This window comes from Chanodichthys erythropterus, chromosome 16 (assembly GCF_024489055.1).
Source record: "Chanodichthys erythropterus isolate Z2021 chromosome 16, ASM2448905v1, whole genome shotgun sequence".
NCBI lineage: Eukaryota > Metazoa > Chordata > Actinopteri > Cypriniformes > Xenocyprididae > Chanodichthys > Chanodichthys erythropterus.
In genome coordinates, this window is record NC_090236.1 from 34,128,630 (window position 1) to 34,151,064 (window position 22,435).

Genomic DNA, 22,435 nt, shown 5'->3' on the forward strand with positions numbered 1-22,435 from the left:
CGGCGCGTTACAGGAAAAGGTGCACTGCTTGCCGAATGTGGTGCCCCAGGGGCATGAGAAGGAGGCAAAGTAGACATGTGACTGAGGGGGTGGGCCACAGTCCACTGGCTGACAGCTCACTACACGGTCCCAAACTCCATGCACACAAATCAGCTCTGCTTCCGTCTGAAGAGAGGACGAAACAGAGAAACACAACCACTTGTAAAATCGTAGTTTGCGACAGGTTCATTAGACAACATGACACACAGCATCTTAGATAATTTGATGAGAAATGTGAGTACCATTTGAGACAATGACAATGTGAACATAATTTTAAGATGTTTATGTTCTCTATGGAATATTCTTGAAACCTACATTATCTAAATAAACTGAAAGACATGTGAGTTCCTGCTTTTGTCTTCTGGAAATACTTGATATGATCTTGCCTTTTATCACACTGCATTTTTAGTAATTCTCTACAATAATTTAATCACTTTCTTAACAATAACAAACAGGAATGTGATGATTTTGAAAATGTAGGTCACAAGACTTACAAAAGTAGGCCACAATCTTCCATTTAATGTTTGCAAATTGTTTCTTGATGCAAAACAGTTGTGAAAAAGTCAAGCTATTGAATAAACACTGTCTATATCTAATATCACCCCGAATTATCTTTGTTTGGACATGCACAGATATAAATGAGCCTCTGGTTATGGTGGACTCTCTGAAAAAGGTGTTTACATGACCCGATTAAGCCAATATTCCTAGAAATCTGAATAAGACAGCTGGCATTTGGCTGTATTAATCAAAATATTTGGTTGTGTAAACATGTTTACCTGAAGCTTAACTAACTGGAAAATGACTAATCCAATTAAGACCAGAATATTCTTGTGCAACTAACCACAGTCATTGTTGAGGTCTCTGCAGAAAAGGTCTCCATTTGTTCTAATTTAATCTTACTGCTGTTTAGCAGAAACTAGATATCATATAGGGTTCATATAGGGTTTATCACATCTGTTGCAATAAAAGACTATAAAAAAAACTTTAGAATAACATGCATTTACTGTACATGAGAAAATACATGGATTTGACAAATGTATGAGAGAGAGGGAGAGAGAGAGAAATAGAGAAAATAGGCACTTAACAATTCTTGTACACACTTGATGAGAAGGAAGGCCCTGGCCATGAAGAACAGTGAGCGTATAGCCACGATGACAAGAAACAGAGCAGTGTTTAGAGTCTAACTCTGGAGTACAGCGGATTGAAGCATGTTCGACGTTCAGAGGACTGCATGACTCAGTACTGCACAGCCTACGCGCACATCTGAGTGAGAAAAGCACATATTAAGCTTGATTATTATTGGCAGACATAGACAGACAACATATCCATCATCAAACATGAAGGAATTGTTTCTATTTTTATTTGTGTATAATGTGTTTGTCTTTATATACCTGTGTGATGCATTATACAGTCATGCTCAAAAGTTTATATATACCTTGCAGAATCTGCAAAATGTGAATTATTTTAGCAAAAATAAGAGGGAGTCATGGATCATCCAGGTAACGACACACAGCATTAAGAATTGAGGGTATGTAAACTTTTGGTTATAAACAGGGTTATAAATTCAGCTATTTTTTGTCTAGTGGACTATTTGTAAACATCTTTTATGTAACATATTTTATTCAGGTCAGTACTAAATAAAAAAAATATATATATATATTTATTTTGTATGATCCCTCTTATTGTGTTAAAATAATTAACATTTTGCAGATTCTGCAAGGGGTATGTAAACTTTTGAGCACAACTCTATGTACACTACCATTCAAATGTTTGGAATGAGTAAGATTTTTTTTTTTTTTTTTTTTTTTAAAGAAAGTAATACTTTAATTAAGCATGGATGCATTAAACTGATCAAAAGTGACAGTAAAAATGTTTAGAATGTTCTGTTATAATGTAGAATCTAAAAAAATGTATCCTGGTTTAAAAAAAAAGTCAACTGTTTTTAACATAAAAAATGCTACTTAAACACAAAATAAGAATATTAGAATGATTTCTGAAAGATCATGTGACATTGAAGACTAGAGTAATGATGCTGAAAATTCAGCTTTGCCATGACAGGAATATATTACATTTAAAATAAAATTTAAAAAATATTAAAATAGAAAAGAGCTATTTAAAATTATAATGTTTTTGATCAAACATCTGCAACTTTGGTAAGAATAAGAGACTTCTTTCAAAAACATTTTAAAAAATCTTGCCAACGGCAAACTTTTATACAGTAGTGTATATATCATGTGTAAATGTGCAAGTATGTGTGTGTGCTTGTAAGTTGTGGGAGACCCCACCCTCAGCGCACCCGGTCAGGGCAAAGGCGCTGAAGTGACAAGATGTACGCAATGCAACCGCCAGCACAGCCACTTGAGAAGAGGAGAAGTTCAGCTGCACTGCTGAAGTCTGGTAGAACGGCACACTCAGGTTATGAGTCACATTCACCACTAGGGGGTTACGCTGACATGACAGCTCGTACGAACCTGTGGACAAGCACAAACAGCAACATGTAAAATTCACACAAATACTATAATACAAAGTTTCCCAAACAAATTATAGATATTATATGTGTTACCAAGCATGTGTTTTTTCCCAGCGGTGTCACACAGTTCAATGGTCACTGTTTTCTTGTAATTTTCCCCATGCCAAATTCCATCATAGGCAAGGTAGATAATAACAGAGGCTGCTATACCCGGTCGCTCAAATCCTACCTGCAAAAACAATGTATCAGTTTCAGTAATGCTTATGTATGCAGTGGATATATTCCTCCTTGGCTAACATCTTTTATAAACAGTGTGAGTGGGCATGGATGGCAAACAGAAATTTTAAAATATTAATATAAAGTACAGAAAAAATATGAACATACATTACTGTTCCAAAGTTTTGGTCAGTAAGATTGTTTAATCTTTTGGAAAGAAGTCTACTGTGCGATACTCAAATAAATAAATAAGAATTGTCCATTTTCATTTCATGGGGATTCTTTGATGAATAGAAAGAACAGCATTTATTTGAAATAGAAATCTGTTGTAAAATTATAAAAGTCTTCACTGCCATTTTTAAGCATTTTAATACATCCTTGCAGAGTAAAAGTACAAATTTATTGAAAAAAATAAATAAATAAATAAATACTGACCCCAAACTTTTGAATGGAAGTGTACAAAAATAAAACTATTCTAATTTAAAGACATTTGATTTCTCAATTTACTGAAAATTCTACATGTGCATTATTTAAAGCTGCAGTCTATACGTTCAACCTCTTTGTCGCCATCTCTGTTTGAAACCTGCACTTGCAGTTATTTGTGGAATTATCATCTTTACGTGGGTTGTGCATTGGCACGACTCCTCAGCGCGGATGATTCTAATGTTTTGAAGTGAATGTGTGGCTGTCACTCACCACACCGGTGGATCTTGTACTTCAAAATCACAGATTGTAGTCTTGGAAGCATGACCAAAATAAGAATTTTCACCGAAAAAAAAAAAAAAAGTAAGTAACACGTCTGCCGCTTTTGCTCTGACCAACTGAGAAAAAAAAAGCATTACAATAAATCGCGATGCCAATGGTGATTAAATCTAACGATCGCTTAGCTCGGATCACGTCAAACCGTGCATATTATTTTTACTGTTATACTTTGTTCTCAAATTGTTAATGTTAACAACATCAGCAGTGCGTGACTATGTGTATTTAGTGTGTATTTAGTGTGATTTTGAATCATTTTTAACCAAAAAAAGTTACGGACTGCAGCTTTAAGGTTGTCAGCAGAAGGGGAAGCTAATACTTCTATCAAAAAGGCCGAATATAGACCTAATTATTTTGATAGAATTATCAGTAAAAGTCTTTACCCTCAGCATTCATTCACCGAGCATGTGTGTGTACCTTTAGCCAGACAGACTGATCCTGAGTATAGTAGCTGTTCAGATGGGCAGTACAGGGGCTCCATGCATCATGAGCCACTACTTCATTTATGTCAAAATACTGCGACTTGCACATCTGATAAGGAATGCATAAAAAGAAATGTAAAATATAAATGATTACAACAATCATAAAGGTTTGTTTTTGTTCATTCGAGTGGATCATTTGAGGTCATCAATTAATAAATCGTTCATAATGGGGAATGAAATATAAACTGTAGGCTTAGCTGGAAGGGCAATACTCGTGTACCTGAGTGAGCACAGGCTCCCCGGTCACCCTAGAGGCAGGGCATCTCTGGTCCTGATGCGAGCCTGAGGCGGTGGACGCCCACTGATCATTGAACCCCTGGGGAGTGAAAAAGCCACAGTCCTGGATGCTGGAACCTCTTTCAAACTCCTCACACACCCCATCCCCTTCAAACACGTAGCACAAGCTCGGGTGACCTGAAAGAGACAGAAAAAGAAAAAACAAACTCATCATAATAAAACAAGTAATGACTCCACTGCCAAGTTGTAATTGTGTTTTCATAGCAAGTCAGTGAGAGTAGGTTTCACTTATGTGTGAATTGAAAATAAACAGGAACATGATTTCACTCAGACGATTAAATAAACAACCAAGGCATCACATTTAAATGTGTGGATGATGTCATTACATATGAATGAGTTATGACAGAAGAGGTAAGAAGAGAATTAGCATGTCGTTAAAGTCAATTCGTTAGAGAGGGGCACGTGCGAATGACATCAGAGTCTTGCATGAGCTCTTGTCTGAGAATGCTGCAAGGTAAGAGGAAGATGACTCATTGGTGGGAACAGCTTTTCAAAGGCAAGGGGCTCAAAAGGGTTCTAACAACAAATTAAAAACACAAGCATTTGATTGGCCGTCCCTGCTGCAGAACAGCTGACCTAACCCACATGCCAATGCCAAAGGATTTACTCCTAAGCTCTGTTGATCTTTGCTCCCCAAATACACTCGTGGAGATAATATATGAGAGCTCCTAATGTGGCATTAGAGTAAATATCGCAAAAAAAGCCATTCCTGAATGCCCTAAATCCACAAAAATGTGGTTACAAGCTACTATGAAAACATTGGGATGTTTGAGGCATGCGAGTCAGTCGCTGCTGCTATGGTCATGTTCGAATTAGACACTTCTCATGCTTCGTACTCATAGGAAACATAGCGCTTTCAGTCACGAAAACAACATCGACTAAATTGTTGAACTATTTGCTTTCTCCGCCTAACATTTTCTGCGAGTCTTGTTGGAGGTTTCACTCTCACTTAAGTAAATTATGTAACAATGGCATACAGTTAGATAATATAATTGTTAAGAAGATCAGTTGCAGCCTACAATATACTGAACATGCAACACTTCTGATCGTTTCCAGTGGTGTGATGGCATAACACTGAAAATAATGAATGAGAACATCTTATTTCTTTGAAATAGCACCAGTTGTGTTACAGTAAATGACCTAAAATCCCGGATAGAATTAATCTTTGAATACCTTTCCAAATATATTGCGCAAAGATTCAAACTGAATGATCAGACATCACAGAAATTACTCATAATTCATATTGGGGAAGTGTTTTTTTCAATTTCTTCTTTTTCTGGTCAGCCTTGAAATAAAAACAACAGTGATTTCTCGATAATCCACACCTCAGTAACATGAGAGGATTTTTTTTCATATTTGTCATTATACAATGTTAATGTTATGAACTGTGAACAACAATTTTAACAATTTTTGAAGAAAAATTTGATTGTTAGTTTACTAGACTTTTGGAATAAGTAGCATGTTATACTACGGTATCCATGTAGAATGAAAACAGTAATATTGTGAATATTTTTATATACTTTAAAACTGAAAAAATATAAGGTATAATGTAAATAATGTTACAATATATAATGTTTTGGTCAATCGATCTTCCTCATGTCGTTTTTTTTTGTTCCCTTGTTTATATTATACTTTCATTCACGCACCTACAAATTATTTCTTAATAAACATTAAAATATATAATTTATTCCTGAAATGGCAATGTTGAATTTTCAGCATCATTACTCCAGTCTTAAGTATCACATGATCCTTCAAAAATCTTTCTAATATGCTGATTAGAAGAAATAAAAAATTTGTATTATCTATGTCGAATTTCTTAATATGTTTGTAGAAACCATGATCATTTTCTTTTTAGATTTTTTGATGAAAAGAAAGTTTAAAAGAACAGCATTTATTTTGAAGATAAATATTTCGTAACATTATAAATGGCTTTACTGTTGTTATTGATATTAAATGTTTTGATATTAAATGTGTGATATATAATATGAAACTATTAACTTTTTTTGTTGTTGAACTAAACATTGTTTGTTTGTACAGTTTCTGATCTAAAGATTAAAAGAGTAATGATTCTCTGATGACAGATAGAATGGATTCAGGATTTTGTCATTTTCGTATAATCCATAATGCTTTTCAGAAGGAATACTCAAGATATAATATTATATCATGCTGAAACTTTTCAGAATATGTGCACAAAATAAAGACCTCCACATTTTCTGCTTAATTCAGTCTGAGAGAGAAAAACAGAAGCAGAAGAATCCGAATCTACAGGAGACAGCAAAACTATATCGTATTGTATTGTTTTGCCTTGGTTTGTTTTGTTTTGAGAACTGGTTATGATTATTGCCCTGGTTTATTATCCTGTGTGGAAGTTTTCTGGTGCTGCTGTTGTGGTGTTTACAGTCTGAGGGCCAGAGTTCTCAGTGGACAGCGAGAGTATTTGTTTTTGCAAGAGTGACTCACCATGACACTTGAAACCTGGTTCAACATGGCATTTTTTTGAGCAGCCGTCTCCATCTAAGAGATTCCCGTCATCACAATCCTCAGTCCTGTGGGGGAAAGATAGCGATGCCAAGAGTTACAGTTATGAAATATGTGGAAGTTATTTGGCTATGCTTCAAAACTTGAAAGACTCAAACAAATACTCAAAAATATGAAACATTCTTTAAAAATGACTAAAGCACATAACATGCAAAGCCTCTGACAGACCCACTAAGTTTATACTGACCCCTGTAGTGTGCCATCACCACAGAAATGTTCTCCATGAGTGTAAACCAAGCCTGGGGAAAGTTCACTGAACAAACCGTCTGACTCCACCTGGATCCTGTACAGGTACTGAACATCCCTCTGCACATCACTAAGCAAACACATTCAGAAAAAACACATAGTTAGTAAAGTGATGAGCAAGTGGTGAGAACATTAATACACTAAATCATTCCTTTAAAAGATTTGTTAAAACACTGTTCAAAATCACTAAATCATTCAGGAATAAAACACTACAACTGTGTGTTGCTTGGCGTTCCAACGGTTCTGCAGTGGCTTTCTTTGGAACTATTTTTGATGGCGCATCAAAAACAAAGTAACTGGCAATATTATGTCTACAATGTTACTTAAAAGTTACTCAGTATTAACTTGAAAATAGAACTGAAACAATAATATATACACTAATAATAATAATACTTATTATTATTATTATATACACATATACACACCAATCAGGCATAACATTATGACCACTGACAGGTGGTCATAAGGTCATAATGAAGATTATCTCTTCATCACGGCACCTGTTAGTGGGTAGGCAGCAAGTAAACATTTTGTCCTCAAACTTGATGTGTTAGAAACTGGAAAAATGGACAAGCGTAAGAATTTGAGCGAGTTTGAGAAGGGCCAATTTGTGATGGCTAGATGACTGGGTCAGAGCGTCTCCAAAACTGCAGCTCTTGTGGAGTGTTCCCGGTCTGCAGTGGTCAGTATCTATCAAAAGTGGACCAAGGAAGGAACAGTGGTGAACCGGCGACAGGGTCATGGGTGGCCGAGGCTCATTGATGCACGTGGGGAGCGAAAGCTGGTCCATGTGGTCCGATCCAACAGATGAGCTACTGTAGCTCAAATTGCTCAAGAAGTTAATGCTGGTTCTGATAGAAAGGTGTCAGAATACACAGTGCATCACAGTTTGTTGCGTATGGGGCTGCATAGCCGCAGACCAGTCAGGGTGCCCATGCTGACCCCTGTCCACAGCCGAAAGCACCAACAGTGGGTACGTGATCATCAGAACTGGACCACGGATTAATGGAAGAAGGTGGCCTGGTCTCATGAATCACGTTTTCTTTTACGTCACATGGATGGCTGGGTTCATGTGCGTCTCTTACCTGGGGAACACATGGCAACAGGATGCATTATGGGAAGAAGCCAAGCCAACAGAGGCAGTGTGATGCTTTTGGGCAATGTTCTGCTAGGAAACCTTGGGTCCTGCCATCCATGTGGATGTTTATTTGACACGTACTACCTACCTAAGCATTGTGGTAGACCATGTATTGTACACCATTTCATGGAAACGGTATTCCCTAGTGGCTGTGGCCTCTTTCAGCAAGATAATGCGTCCTGCCACAAAGCAAAACTGGTTCAGGAATGGTTTGAGGAGCACAACAACGAGTTTGAGGTGTTGACTTGGCCTCCAAATTCCCCAGATCTCAATCCAATCGAGCATCTGTGGGATGTGCTGAACAAACAAGTCTGATGCATGGAGGCTCCACCTCGCAACTTACAGGACTTAAAGGATCTGCTGCTAACATCTTGGTGCAGATACCACAGCACACCTTCATGGGTCTGGTGGAGTCCATGCCTCAACAGGTCAGGACTGTTTTGGCAGCAAAAGAGGGACCAAATGCTAAATATGAATTTGAAACATGCAGCAGTAATAATTGATCTAAGCTATATTTATTCTCAGGATGATCTCAAATCTAACCTTGTTAAAAATGGAAACGACCTTTTAATGTTGACGGTATCACTGCATGTCTCACTGTGATGTACCTCAGGGTATCGATCTGATCTGATTCAATGACCCTATAAAAAGAGTCTCGTCATGATTGCCAAGGCTTGTTTGATTTCAGTCATTTTCCGGCTGGAGGTAAGAGGATGCCTAGCTAACTGAGCTTCATCTACTTTCTCCAGCGGGTCTTATTACTCAACAAATTGCCCTTATTAATTATGTATCACTTCCAGGGACAGGGAAGGGGAGAGAGACTACTTAAAGCTATTGTTCTGAGGTCGCAAAGGGAGATCCAATAAAGTATTCTGTGCAAGTGATAAGATAAAGTTATAGTTCTCTCTTTGTAGCACAGCCGGTTATATTATGACCTACAGTAATTAAGACAGCCAATAAATAACATTTAGACCCTTTTTACAGCTTAACAAGTAAATAATCTAATGTAATAAGCCATTATATATATATATATATATATATATATATATATATATATATATATATATATATATATATATATATATATATATATATATATATATATATATATATATATATATATATATATATATATATATATATATATATGTGTGTGGGTGTGTGTGTGTGTGTGTGTGTGTGTGTGTGTGTGTGTGTGTGTGTGTGTTCAAAAAAATAACATCAAAGTTAAAAAAAAAAAAACAATGTTCAAAAAATTTGAAATGCTTTTCATTTTTGAGTTTCTAATCATAATCATCAGGAATTACATTTTAAAATGTATTAAAAATATATTAATGCATGTTTGTTTATTTATTTCATACAAAATAAGATTTTATGCCCTAAACGTTGGTGAAACCCTATCATAAAACGATAAAATAAAAATAAAACCCTCACAGGATATTTAGTATGTATGGGCTCTCTTAAGGTTAACGATCAACATTTTCTGAAGGTTAAGCACTTCCCTTCACTGGCCTTGTGAATATCTTCATTACCCTACCCAATTTGTGGAAGTGCTTTGTTTTTGCTGCAGACCTCATGGTGGCACTGTAGCACACTTTCCCACAAAACCAGATTTAATCCCACTCCCATTTTTCCCCTCTTCTCCTTGTCACTCTTTTGTCTCCCATGCCAAACGACAGGTTTCTCACTTACTGCACACTAACTACATTGAGTACACTACTCTCTCTTTAGCCAGAGATTGGAAACAATTTTATAGCAGCTACAAACAGCCACGGGTGTTTACTGTTTCTACGGGTAAAGCGGTCACATTTGGTTTATATTCTAAGGTTTCACTGTACCATTCTCTCTCTCTCTCTCTGATACAATCCATCTTTCTTTCCTTTCCCTATCCACATAGCTCAATTCCCAGTAGAGTTTCCATCTTTCGGAGCTTACAGGACTTGTGGAAGGAACTTTTCTGGATATGTTACATTCTCTGATCCACACTATTAATCTCTGGACATTTTGACCTATTGCAAGTACTTGAACAACAATCCAGTGCCCCGTTGATGAATTTCTATTGGAACAAGCATAATAAAATGTGACAGGAATAGAACAGAAATTGGCTATGCGTTGATGCTTGTAAAATTAATGGCTAATAAAATGACAAAGTCAAATCTATGATATTGTTATTCTTCTTATTGCTTCGAAAACCATTGCACAATACTTAAACAATGATATGCTGAAGATACAATTCGATGACAGATTTAGAAACGCAACACGTTCAGCATTTATGCTTAAGCCAGAGGTAAAAATAATACTCCCAGAAATACTGTAAATCAACCAGAAACACAATGAAAACATGACAAAGACGTCGTTATTTGAAAACGCTTGACAGCATTACTAATGGCTCACCAATTTCAAATAAATATTTAAAAATATAAACTTTACTTCAATATAATGTCTACATTCAAAATAAAGTGCTATTATTAGTCACACAGACACAAGTTCCTACCTGTCAGTGTATGTGGGCTGTGTGACGATGACGGGACTCCGGTCCTCTCTGATTGGTGGCTCTCTGATCACTCTGTAGAGAAGGGGGCGGCAGCCAGAGCACAGAGGATTTTGGGGTCGCGAGGTCAGCAAAACAGCATCAATCTCAAGCTTCTTGTCAAAGGTGGAGATTTTAATGGCCTTGACCTTCTTACTAGTGTGTAAATGGAGTGTCAATGGAATATCACAGAAAGCATGCTTGGGACCTGTGTTGACCGACTCGTCATTCTCCGTTATGAACATGATATTAGCAATTGCTTTTTGATCTGTGGAAAAAATGTGGAATAAAAGTATTAATTTCTTTCTTTCTTTCTTTCAAAAAAAAAATAAATAAATAAATAAAAATCTTACTGACCCCAAACTTTTGAATGGTAGTGTATATTTCCATAGTGCCAGGTTTTTTATAACGTTCAGACAGTACTCACTGGCTGAGGTGTAGGTGATCCAGACGGTCAAGCTGTCAGGGACAACTGGGTGAAGGAAGTGCAATTCCAACACGCAGCCCTCAGTCTGGGGGCATGGCGTAGTCATGTTGGGCTCATACAGGTTGACTTCAGGACTCCAGGCTTGCATGCTGGGCTCACATGGCTGGTACACATCAGGGGCCCCTGCAAAAACACACATGCAAACCTCATCCAAAGCCAAAAAGAAAATACAGTAACTTGCCATCAAAAGATGAAGGATCTTTTTGGCAAATGGAACATACACCTGGAAGGATGAAATAATTCATTGCAATAAAACTGGTATATTAGACCTAAAACAGCATTTCCATAGCAATGCATTCAAAAACTTGACAAAATAGTTGACTGCTTTGCACAGTGCACTTACCTGTGCACTCACTATCTCTGTTTAAAAACCTAGTGAGCTGCCATACTGCCTACATAGCTACTTTCTTCTACGGTAGCATACTGTCATGAAAAAAATATGGCATGCAGCATGCAGCAAATTCGCATGATACACAAATTGCGCTCCCACAAATGATTCCAATAGATATGGATGTTAGCATGTTGCTAAGCTAACAATGGGGTAGTACACAAAAAAAAAAAAAATGAGTAAAAGTCATTCATTTTTATTGACAATTTTTAGTAGTGAATTAAATGTAATTCATTTAAATATATACAATCGTTAAATTAATGTATCATGCTTTTTTCATCCTCTTGGATTTATTGTTGCTGTTAGAGCATAAACAATATCTGCAAAGTTACGAGGCTCAAAGTTGAATGCAAAGGGAGATATTTAATTTAAAAAATATATATCAGTTTAAGGACTACAACAAACAGCTGGTAGGGACTACAACAAACTTCTCCCTGGGTTAGTGACATCACTAACCCTACAATTTACATAAACTCTGCCCCCGAGAACACACAACAAAGAAGGGAGGCCTGTTGTTGTAGTAGAGTGTTGTTGCCATGCCTTAATTTTACTCTGGACTGCTTCACAAACGAGAGTCAATTCAACGCTTGATTTGCACAAAAGATTAACATGACGACACATGCTAGTCAATGAGTTGAATCAACTCCACAGCAACTACATACATTTATCCATTAACCATTCAGAAACGTCCAGATGCATTCTATACACTGTAACTTCTTCCTGAGTCTGTAAGGTTGAACAATGTAAGGCTGAACACCGCTAATGACAATCCTCATTTTGGCTGCGTGAGATTCTCCAGCTTTGTTGTTGTTGAGCAAACGAAGCGCAAGCTGTTAAAGATCCACCCTCTTCTGGAAAGCGGGCAGGGAGCAGCAGCTCATTTGCATTTAAAGGGACACACACTGCGTGTTTTTGCTCACACCCAAATAGGGGTAAATTCGACAAGCTATAATAAATTATCTGTGGAGTATTTTGAGCTGAAACTTTAGAGACACATTTTGAGGACACCAGAGACTTATTACATCTTGTGAAAGGGGCATTATAGGTCCCTTTTAAAACAAGGGAGGCAGCACAATTAAGTTGCAAACCTTTTTATAACAGCATTTGCTTGAGGAGCTCATCTTAAAATGCTGCCTCCGCAGGCAGTTCACTAGATTTCGGAAACAAGCAATTCTGCGTGTTTATTATGAACAACCATTTAATCTCTTGAATCTTCCATCTTGTTATTACAATTTTCACAAAAAGACAGGATGGGAGGCAAAGAGGGAGAAACCGAGTAAAAGGGAAAACAGAGAGAGTGTGTCTGGGAAAAACCACATTTCTTGGCAATGGATGTAAAGCACATTTCCCCAGACCTCAATCAACCGAAAGACCCAGGTGCAACTTGGCAAAGGAGACAGATTGGCGCCTTAATTGGGACAGACAGGGCTCAGAAAATAATTTATTAAACTAAGAGTTAATGTCCTCGGTGGCCTGAAGAACAGAAGCAAGACAGGGGAAAGTGATCCCACGAGCCCTAGGGTAGCACTCACAGAAACACATTGTGGGACTCACTAAGAATCAACTGCGGCCACTGATAGCGACATTTATTGCACGCATGATCAACGCCACCTTGGTTCATATGCCAGCGTTCAGATATGGTGAATGCAGCAGGCTACTGCGATCTGGCACAGTTTTCTGGGAGTGTACAGCATCACTAAACAACTGTAATCCAGTGACCTACCCAATCATTGAAATGTTTTATTTTTTTTAATGTTTTTCAAATATATTTTTTTTTTTTAATGTTCGCTCACAAATGCGAGTAAATCACTCACATATGCAACCAAATTTCATGCTAGGGGACTAAAAAGTGTTTTTAATTATCCAATGGCTAGTAAATTGGCTGGTTAAAGGCAAAAGATAAGTTTAGAGCATACCTGCTGAGCTTTACGCACTGTCGCTTGGCTGAGAGTGCCCTCTGTTGCTTTCTCTCACACACCCATTCAAAGAGAGAGGCTTACATGCAATGTAAAGATAATTGAGGAGCTACATTTAAATGCAGGGCTCTGTCACTGTCCTGATCAGGCAGAGCTACATCAAGTTTATCATTTGCATAAGTTTTTAAGCCTTGCCAATCTAAACATTCAAGCACAAGAAGACATGGAAGAGAACTCAATTCAGTACTTGCGCACCGTGTGAAAAGTTTTGTGCACACACATTCCCAAGAAAGCCTCGTCTGACAGCACACGAACACTGAATTGAGTCCTCTTTCACGTCATCAATGCCCGTCTTGGCAAGTATCCTAGGAAATAGTCGGTTATGTCTTAAAGGGTTAGTTCACCTAAAGATGAAAATTCTGTCATTAATTACTCACCCTCATGTCATTCCACACCCGTAAGTTATGAAAAATTATTCTTGTTGCTTAATAACATTAAGGTTGAATCACTGTAGTCAAATGAACTGTTTTAAATGAACTGCTTTCTGGGCATCTGAAAATGTTAATTATCTTGCTGACAATGGAGGCTTAACTGAGCCATTGGATTTCATCAAACATGTCTTAATTTGTGTTCCGAAGATGAAGGAAGGTCTTACAGGTGTGGAACGACATGAGGATGACATGGGTGAACTAACCCTTTAAGTGAATCTAAATATCTAAGAAAGACAGCACATGTGTACAGTATCAGTATACTGGATCCGTGCATTATGTCTTAAAGTGACAACAGCCTAATATTCCTGCTGCTTTCTGTGTTTTTAATGTTAATCAAAAAAACACAAAAAAAAAAAAAAAAAAAACATGCACTGCTATTGACTGAATAACTTTTGTAATTTTAATAAAGATTTGCATATATATTTAATTTATACAGTGAAGACTATGCAGTATTATTTTACATTTGATTACTTTATTTAATTTCTGCACATCTACCTAATCTGTATCTAACTACTGTTAGATCTACCTGAAAAACCTGAAAAGTACTGTTTATTTCATTTGTTAGCACTGATTTTTTTTAAAAATGCTGTAGAACGTCTTTTTAAAAGATGATTAAAGAATATAAGTCTAAGGTGTCCTCTGAATGTGTCTGTGAAGTTTCAGCTCAAAATACCCCATAGATATTTTTTTTTATTCATTTTTTTTTTAATTGCCTATTTTGGAGCATCATTAAATATGCGCAGATTCAGGATGCAGCCCCTTTAAATGTTGTGCTCCCCTCCCCCGGAGCTCGCGCTTGCCTTAACCAGCATAAACAAAGTTCACACAGCTAATATAACCCTCAAAATGGATCTTTACAAAGTGTTCGTCATGCAGCATGTCTAATCACGCAAGTATGGTATTTATTCGGATGTTTACATTTGATTCACGTCAGTTATTATTAGGGATGTAACGATTCACTCAACTCACGATTCGATACGATTCACGATACTGGTTTCACGATTCGAGTTTCTCACGATTTTTTTTAACAAAATGAGATTTAAATGAGAAAGTGTCTTTTTATTATTTCTCAGACAAAATGCTGTATATTTCTTTGTGAAATTGAAATATCTTTATAACAACTAAATTGAAATTTTAAAACAAATCCTAAATCAAATAAATAAATAAATAATACAAATAAAAGAAATCTCTTCATATGAGTACATGAACAAGACGTTTATTTGCTCTATTACAGGCTGAACTATCTGTAGCCATTTAAAATTAGAGGCAACCACTGCATTTTAATCACAATCCCAACAAAGATGCTGTTTGAGCAGTTTTTAATTTAAATTAGATTGTATAATTTTTAACATCTGAAGCAAAAACAGAATGTTCAGACTTTAGCTTTGTGAAATTATGCTACATAAAACTTCATAAGAGCAGACGGGCTGCATGAGAACGCAAATTCACTGTCTGACAGCAGGTGGCGCTTATGGAACAGCGGCAATACAGCGCTTCTATGGTTACCGCTCTAACCGCTCTATCGCGATTCATTTAGCATCTCAACCGACTTGAATCGTCAAATATTTTAATCGATTTTTAACCGGTTCCAGATGCATCGTTACATCCCTAGTTATTATTGCTCCATCTGCCATTTTTCAATATTGTTCTTGCTTGCTTACCTAGTCTGATGATTCAGCTGTGCTCATCCAAACGTTAATACTACCTGCCCTTGTCTGATGCCTTGAACATGAGCTGACATATGCAAATATTGGGGGTGTACATATTAATGATCCCGACTGTTACGTAACAGTCAGTGTTATGTTGAGATTCACCTGTTTTTCTGTCTTTTAAACAAATGAGATTTACATAAGAAGGAGGAAACAATGGTGTTTGAGACTCACTGTATGTCATTTCCATGTACTGAACTGTTGTTATTTAACTATGCTAACATAAATTCAATTTTTAATTCTAGGGCACCTTTAAAATAAACCAATACATAATTTATAACAAATACCATTTACATAGAAAGGAGATGACACAGCCTGGTTAAACTGGACTGCAGGGGGTTAATTAATAAGCCAGGCACTTTTGCAGCAAAAACTCACCCCATTGGGTATTAATGTGAAGAGCACAAGCATTACTATCAGGCCATGTGAACTCCCTGCCTCCAAAAGTTTTTACAATGATAGATTAAACTGCACTCCAGGTCGAGAGAGAGACAGATAGACAGGCAGAAGCCTTGAGTCACAGAGCGCTCTTTTGCACCCAGCGTGGCCTCACATGTGTGGATGTGTACAGGGTAAACAGCAGCAGGCCAAGGCAAACCATAAAACTCAATTGGTCAGATAAACAGAGCGAGGGCCTCCACACACGGTAGAATTAATGACTGTATCAGATGTGGCGTAATGCTCCCGCAGGGAGAAGCAATGCGGCAAGATCTGTGAGCGTGTCATCCTTCCTTCTTTCAGCAACTTTAACCAGGTCTCTGCTTCACTCCGACTCAACCCTCATTTCACAAAAAGCTGCCTTATGGTACATACCGATGCTACGGTACAGGTAAGCAGGGACGAGTATTACATTAAGATGTGAGATCTGAAATCCAAGTATGATTTGTTGGTAATGAATTGGCCTGCGCCGATATAGATATCAAATGATTCACCGTGGTATTACCGTGAGCATTATTTCATACTACACAAATAGTGTTGTCATATTGCTCTTAAAGTCTTTCTGACGTGATTAACCGACCGACAAAATAATTCACATTAGGTAGTCATCATGCACTTCATCATGTTTTTAAAAATAAACCAAAAACAATAGGTTACCGTAATTTATTACAGACCTGAACCGATGGTAGTAAATCTCATTCATTTATATCACAAAGATATTGTTTTCTTAGAGATATATATTTTTATTTTCAAATTTAAGGCTTAATTTCTCATCAATCTGTTTCTCAAAACAAGCCTCCAGGCCAAAAATCACTCTCGACTACCACCTAACTGGATGATTTTATGTTTGACCTCTCTCGTGATACTTGACTGCATACATTTTGGGTGGACTTTTAAAGCACAATCTTGTATGTGACACGTCAGTGAGTGGGCAGACCAGATGCTAAGAGATTACTGATTAGCATAATCAGTAACATCTGTTAGGTGAGGAACAAAGTTGAAAAGCTGCACAGGATACACATCGCTTTTTATGACGGGCCGCTTCTGGACACCACCCAATATTACCAAAACTTGACGCTGTGCCAAGGGCCTTTTTTACTCATTGATGGCAAAGAGAGTGTTCTTTATCCTGGCAATTATGATTTAATGATTTATTCCCTAAATTTTTCCAGACTTGCATGCACCTGGCCCGCATGAGACTGAACGATCCACCTGAATATGTACGCACAAGCAAGAAGAAAGAGAAAGAAGCCAGGGCTAAATTCTCTCTATCCTCATTAATCAAAGAGCAGGTATTGCTTTTAACGTTGACGATCATTCGTGACATATTCAGTGGTGTGTTGAGGATCAAGCACACGTCCAACAGCATTTATGTCGGAGACGACATTCAGTCATGCGCTCACCATCTTATAATTCATGACGTGTGCTTGTGGAAGAACTTTGTTGGTTCCTGATATAAAGACTATAATACAGCAGTTAGTTCTAGTCTTCTGATTTGATTGCCTTTTCAAGGGTGTTAATATACAGTCCAACAGCATTTTTTTACTGTTTGTATGTGTACAAGCACTAATGTTACTAATGTTATAATAAAGAATGACTGAGTACTAACCCACTGCTTCCTCTGGTGTCCAGTATCCAGTGGAATCACAGGCGTGAGGAGAAGTGGCCTCATGGGCGTACTGATGGAGCGCTCCGTTCTCATCACAGAGTTGGCAGTTTATGCCACCCTCCCTACACAGACACAGAGAATAGCTTTTAAATAGCGCACAAAGTCAGTGATATATCAAAAAATGGGGGGCTAAAATATGTTTTCATCCTGCTTTGAAGTGCCATTTACACTAGATCACGTTATGCGCTTTTATTGATAGTGAGCTATCTGATGAAGAAAAAGAAAAAGGGCTCTAAAATACATTTGGATAGCAATGCAATCACATACAAAACATGGCAAAAATACATCCACCTATTTCCATGTGTTTTCAATTAATAGAATGAAATTACTAAATTTAAATAAGTAGCCGTGGAATTTCAACACATTTAAAGGGTTAGTTCACCCAAAAATTTAAATTCTGTCATTAATTACTCACCCACACCCGTAAGGTGTGTATATTTCTGATGAAATCCGAGAGGTATATGACTCCGTCCACTGTCAAGGTCCAGAAAGGTACTAAAGACATTGTTAAAACCGTTGACATGACTGCAGTGGTTCAAACTTAATTTTATGAAGCGAGGAAAATAATTTTTGTGCGCAAAAACAAAACAAAAATAATGACTTTATTCAACAATATCTTCTCTTCTGTGTCATTCTCATATGTTGTTTACGTGCAGCGCTTCCAGGTTCTAGGTCAGAACGGCGACTCATTATTGGCTCCTGCATCAGCATCACATGCATGCGTTGTGCTGCTCACGTGATCAGCTTTGGCCAATACAGCCGGCATTTGGATGTAAACACGGAAGCCTTCACTGTGCTTACTGCTTCACTTGTGTAAGGATAATGACAGGGAAGAGACGAGATTGTTGAATAAGTCTTTTTTTTTTTTGGCGCACAAAAAGTATTCTTGTCACTTCATAACATTAAGGTTGAACCACTGCAGTCACGTCGACTGTTTTAACAATGCCTTTAGTACCTATGGATGAGTACTATGGATGAGCTGTCTATGGATGAGTTATATACTTCTTGGATTTCATCAAAAAATATCTTAATTTGTGCTCTGAACATGAGGGTGAGTAATTAATAACTAAACCTTTAACATCTAGTAAAACTGCATTGCTGGCCGTTAGTAAATACAAAGTGAAATTCTCAAAAACAAGAAGTGATACAATAAATAATGTAACATGAATGCATAAACATTTGTATTGAGAAATATATATTTCCTCTTTGTTTGCTGTATGTACACTCCTTACTTTACCTGTGGGCAAGTGGCCCACTGACTGGATTCAGCCAATGAATTGAGACGGAATCTGATCCTTGACCAATAACCACTGGTGCAAGAGGAACGGGGGTGGGCTTTCTATCATGGAGCCAGGCTTTGTAGACCAAATCAATATAGCAGTGCATCCGAGCTACTTGATTGGGTGTAAAATGGTTTGTACAGTCATCATCTGTAATAAAAAAAGGTTGAAATCTTTCACATTTGATATTGCCATTGGTTTATTCACATGTGTGATTAATTTGATCCTAATATTACCATTGAGGTCCTCATGTATACACTACTGTTCAAAGTATTTTTTTTTTTTAAAGAAATTGCTACTTTTATTCAGCAAAGATGAAATTGTTTAAAAATGACAGTAAAGACATTCATAATGTTAAAACGATTTCTACTTCAAATAAAGGCTACTTCAAATATATACATTACACGTTCAATCAGTATGATGCCAAACTTTTGAATGTGTAGTGTATATACAATACAAGCATGTATAACATCAATATTTTTAAAGTGAAACTGGTTCATCTTGTTGGGCAAACAGAAGCAGTAAACTGATCGTGACTACCTGTGTAACTCATGTAGTTGTTGTACGGTGTGTTTTTGTATTGGGTAAGGCCACAAGTGTCATTGACTGGATCAGGATCATGACAAGCTTTAGATTTCGGAGTCGGTGCTGTATCGGCACACAGATCTCCAGTCTCCATGGATGCGGTGGTCTCTTGACAGGGGTCATCGCATGACTCGCGTTCACTCACACCCTTAAACACATGGTATAGTCCCAAAATATGACCCATCTCATGGATCATGGTGTTGTTGTGTCCTTTGGTGCCAAAGTAGGAGGGGTTAAGAATCATTCCACCTGAAAAATGACACAAATTGACATCTGTGCAGTTGATGAAACAATATAAACTTTAACCTGAAAGAACACTGAGGTGTGGATTCTTTAATCTCAAAGCCAGAAGTCTGAGAGTGTATCAAACTAATTTGTTCTGAAATACTGCTGCATAAAATCTATCCTGTAAACAGGACCACCGCAGCTAGGATTACCAGAAAGAACAATACAATGTTCTATCCACTTTCAGAACATTACAATAAATTTAAAATCCCACACCTGCTAAATAGCACCACACTGGCACCTGGTTTTATATCCAAATAATATAATAGATATCTTAAAACAGTGTGACATTTATATCTGCTTAAAATCCATGCAGATGTTTAGCTGTTTAACAGCAAATCTGAAATGAGATTGTGAGAATAATTTGAATATTTTTTTGTTATATCAAACTTATAGTTTTATACATGTGATTAGGGTTTAAAGCAGAAAAAGAATTTGTTTACTAATTAAAAACAGAAGTTGGTTTACCTGGCCATCTGCAAAAAGCTTTCTCTTCTAGAGATTTGTGCTCCACCACAGACAGGCTATTACGACCTTTTTATTTAGGAAATATCCATGTTTTATGGGAGTTCAGCCAAACGTACAGACCTTGGCCAGACACATCTGACAGACACAGCTCATTTACAGTTACACCACAAGATCAGCAGTTCATGCTATAGTCTGATTTCACTTAGAGCATTCAGAGCAGTAGTTTGACCTTGTTCCTCAATAGACATCAAGGTACTCTCACAAATAATCTCATGATTTATGTGGAATTAAACCAGGGCAGGCCGTCCCCCAAAACCATTCCATAAAACCAGAGCCTCCGAATTTATGAGGAACTAATCTCGCGTTTTAACCTCCATGCAAGTCCACTGAAACATTTGTGGACAAAGATTGTCTTGCACCAAAAATGGTAAATCAAAAGCAGAGGTGGATTATAAGAATGGAGCCATATCTCTGTGTGATTCAAAGCAGCGTGGTCAGTCATTCATGAATTTTATGTTACCTTTCATGTCTCAGACCACCTCTGGAATCTGTATTAACCATCCAAGCTGAATAAAAAAACAAAACTAACAATTTGAATTTAAGACTCAACACTCTGGTCAATCATTTTTATGAACATTTCATGGCTCATTTTTCCTTCTTAACTTGACCTGCCATGGTTACTGGGACACAATTCTTCTCAGGGCTGTTAAAGAGACAATTGAGACCAAATATGACATGACAGGGTGACCCCAAGGAAACCTTCCTGAAGATGTTAATTTAGTAATTACGACAGGCTGGCTGGCTGGATGATCCTGTTTATTACATGGCTACTTATCAAATAAAAAAATAATAGTGCAATTATACAATTTAGCGATCACAAATATTTGACAATTATCAAGAGAATCGTGAAATAAGCCGAATTTGGGGCTCTTAAAATAAATCAAGGGTGTACAAATATAATATGTGATTCAAATATAAAATATAAAATCAAATTAATAGCATTAATATAGGAAATATAAAATCACCTGTCATGCACTTTGCAATAATGTTCTGTATGTTAACATTAGTTAATGCAACATGAAATACCAACAAACAATACTTTTACAGCATTTATTAATCTTGGTTAATGATCATTTCTAATACATGTTCTAATACGTTTTTACATTTACAAGTTGTATAAATTAAAAAACACTTGATGAAACAATAATATATTAATAAAGTAGCATTAATCTAGATAAATAAATGCAGTGAAAATGTTGGTTTGATACCTAATAAATTAACTAAATGTTAACAAATTGAACATTAATGTAAAGTGTTATCAATTATCCTTTAGAAACAGGCTGTAACCAAATTCAAGCTCACAAAAACAAGCTGGCGCTAATTACTATGCTAATATCGGTTTAAAAGTTCACATTCTACACACAGGCCAAAATCATCTCATTAACAAAAGCTATAACCCAAAAAGCCAAGACCTGATCATGTATCCTGAACCAATGGGAGGGGGACTTATATAAGAAACCTTCCTGCTTGAGAGAAATCTCCTTTTTAAAGGAGCTGGACTTAACCAAGTTCATTTTAATGAGCTCTAAAACACAACAACGACGGGTACTATAAAATCAGCTGGCAGTTGGATGGAGATGGAAACAGGGTAATACCCTCCTTTTGTTTTTGTTTGGTTGTTGTCGAGTTCCTTTTCTTCTCTCCCGGTGGACAGCCTTAATGATTAAGGGGCAATCTACAGGGAAATCTATGCGTGCTGCAAGTGTTTTCTTTTATGCCTGAGATTACGGCCCATTAATCTCGTAAAGGCAAACACAGACAAAAAGGAGGAAGAGACAAGAATTTGTTTCTTTAAAGAAAAGATTTAAGGCGATCGAAAAAAAAAGTTAGTCATGAACAAGAAGATGTATGGCGTTAGGTACAAAAAACACATGTGTAGTGGGGAATTTAGCGACTACTTGACATTGTCCGTGGAGGCCAAGAGGCAGATCTAACGAAACATTA

The 22,435-nt window shown here is 37.0% G+C and overlaps 1 protein-coding gene across 1 annotated transcript in view; it reads right to left on the reverse strand.

The window, feature by feature from the left end:
* The window catches only part of pappa2 (pappalysin 2), a 72,288-nt gene that overhangs the window by 34,940 nt on the left and 14,913 nt on the right, over nucleotides 1–22,435 (reverse strand). Inside the window, exons 4-16 of the mRNA XM_067363316.1 lie at nucleotides 19,634–19,927; nucleotides 19,051–19,243; nucleotides 17,754–17,875; nucleotides 11,143–11,325; nucleotides 10,680–10,983; nucleotides 6,989–7,117; nucleotides 6,724–6,809; nucleotides 4,187–4,380; nucleotides 3,902–4,015; nucleotides 2,603–2,738; nucleotides 2,336–2,510; nucleotides 1,140–1,302; nucleotides 1–165 (exon numbers count right to left, since the gene is read on the reverse strand). The exon at nucleotides 1–165 is cut by the window's left edge and continues 13 nt beyond it. Of these exons, the coding sequence (XP_067219417.1) occupies nucleotides 1–165; nucleotides 1,140–1,302; nucleotides 2,336–2,510; nucleotides 2,603–2,738; nucleotides 3,902–4,015; nucleotides 4,187–4,380; nucleotides 6,724–6,809; nucleotides 6,989–7,117; nucleotides 10,680–10,983; nucleotides 11,143–11,325; nucleotides 17,754–17,875; nucleotides 19,051–19,243; nucleotides 19,634–19,927 (2,258 nt within the window). The remainder of the gene's footprint in view (nucleotides 166–1,139; nucleotides 1,303–2,335; nucleotides 2,511–2,602; nucleotides 2,739–3,901; nucleotides 4,016–4,186; nucleotides 4,381–6,723; nucleotides 6,810–6,988; nucleotides 7,118–10,679; nucleotides 10,984–11,142; nucleotides 11,326–17,753; nucleotides 17,876–19,050; nucleotides 19,244–19,633; nucleotides 19,928–22,435) is intronic.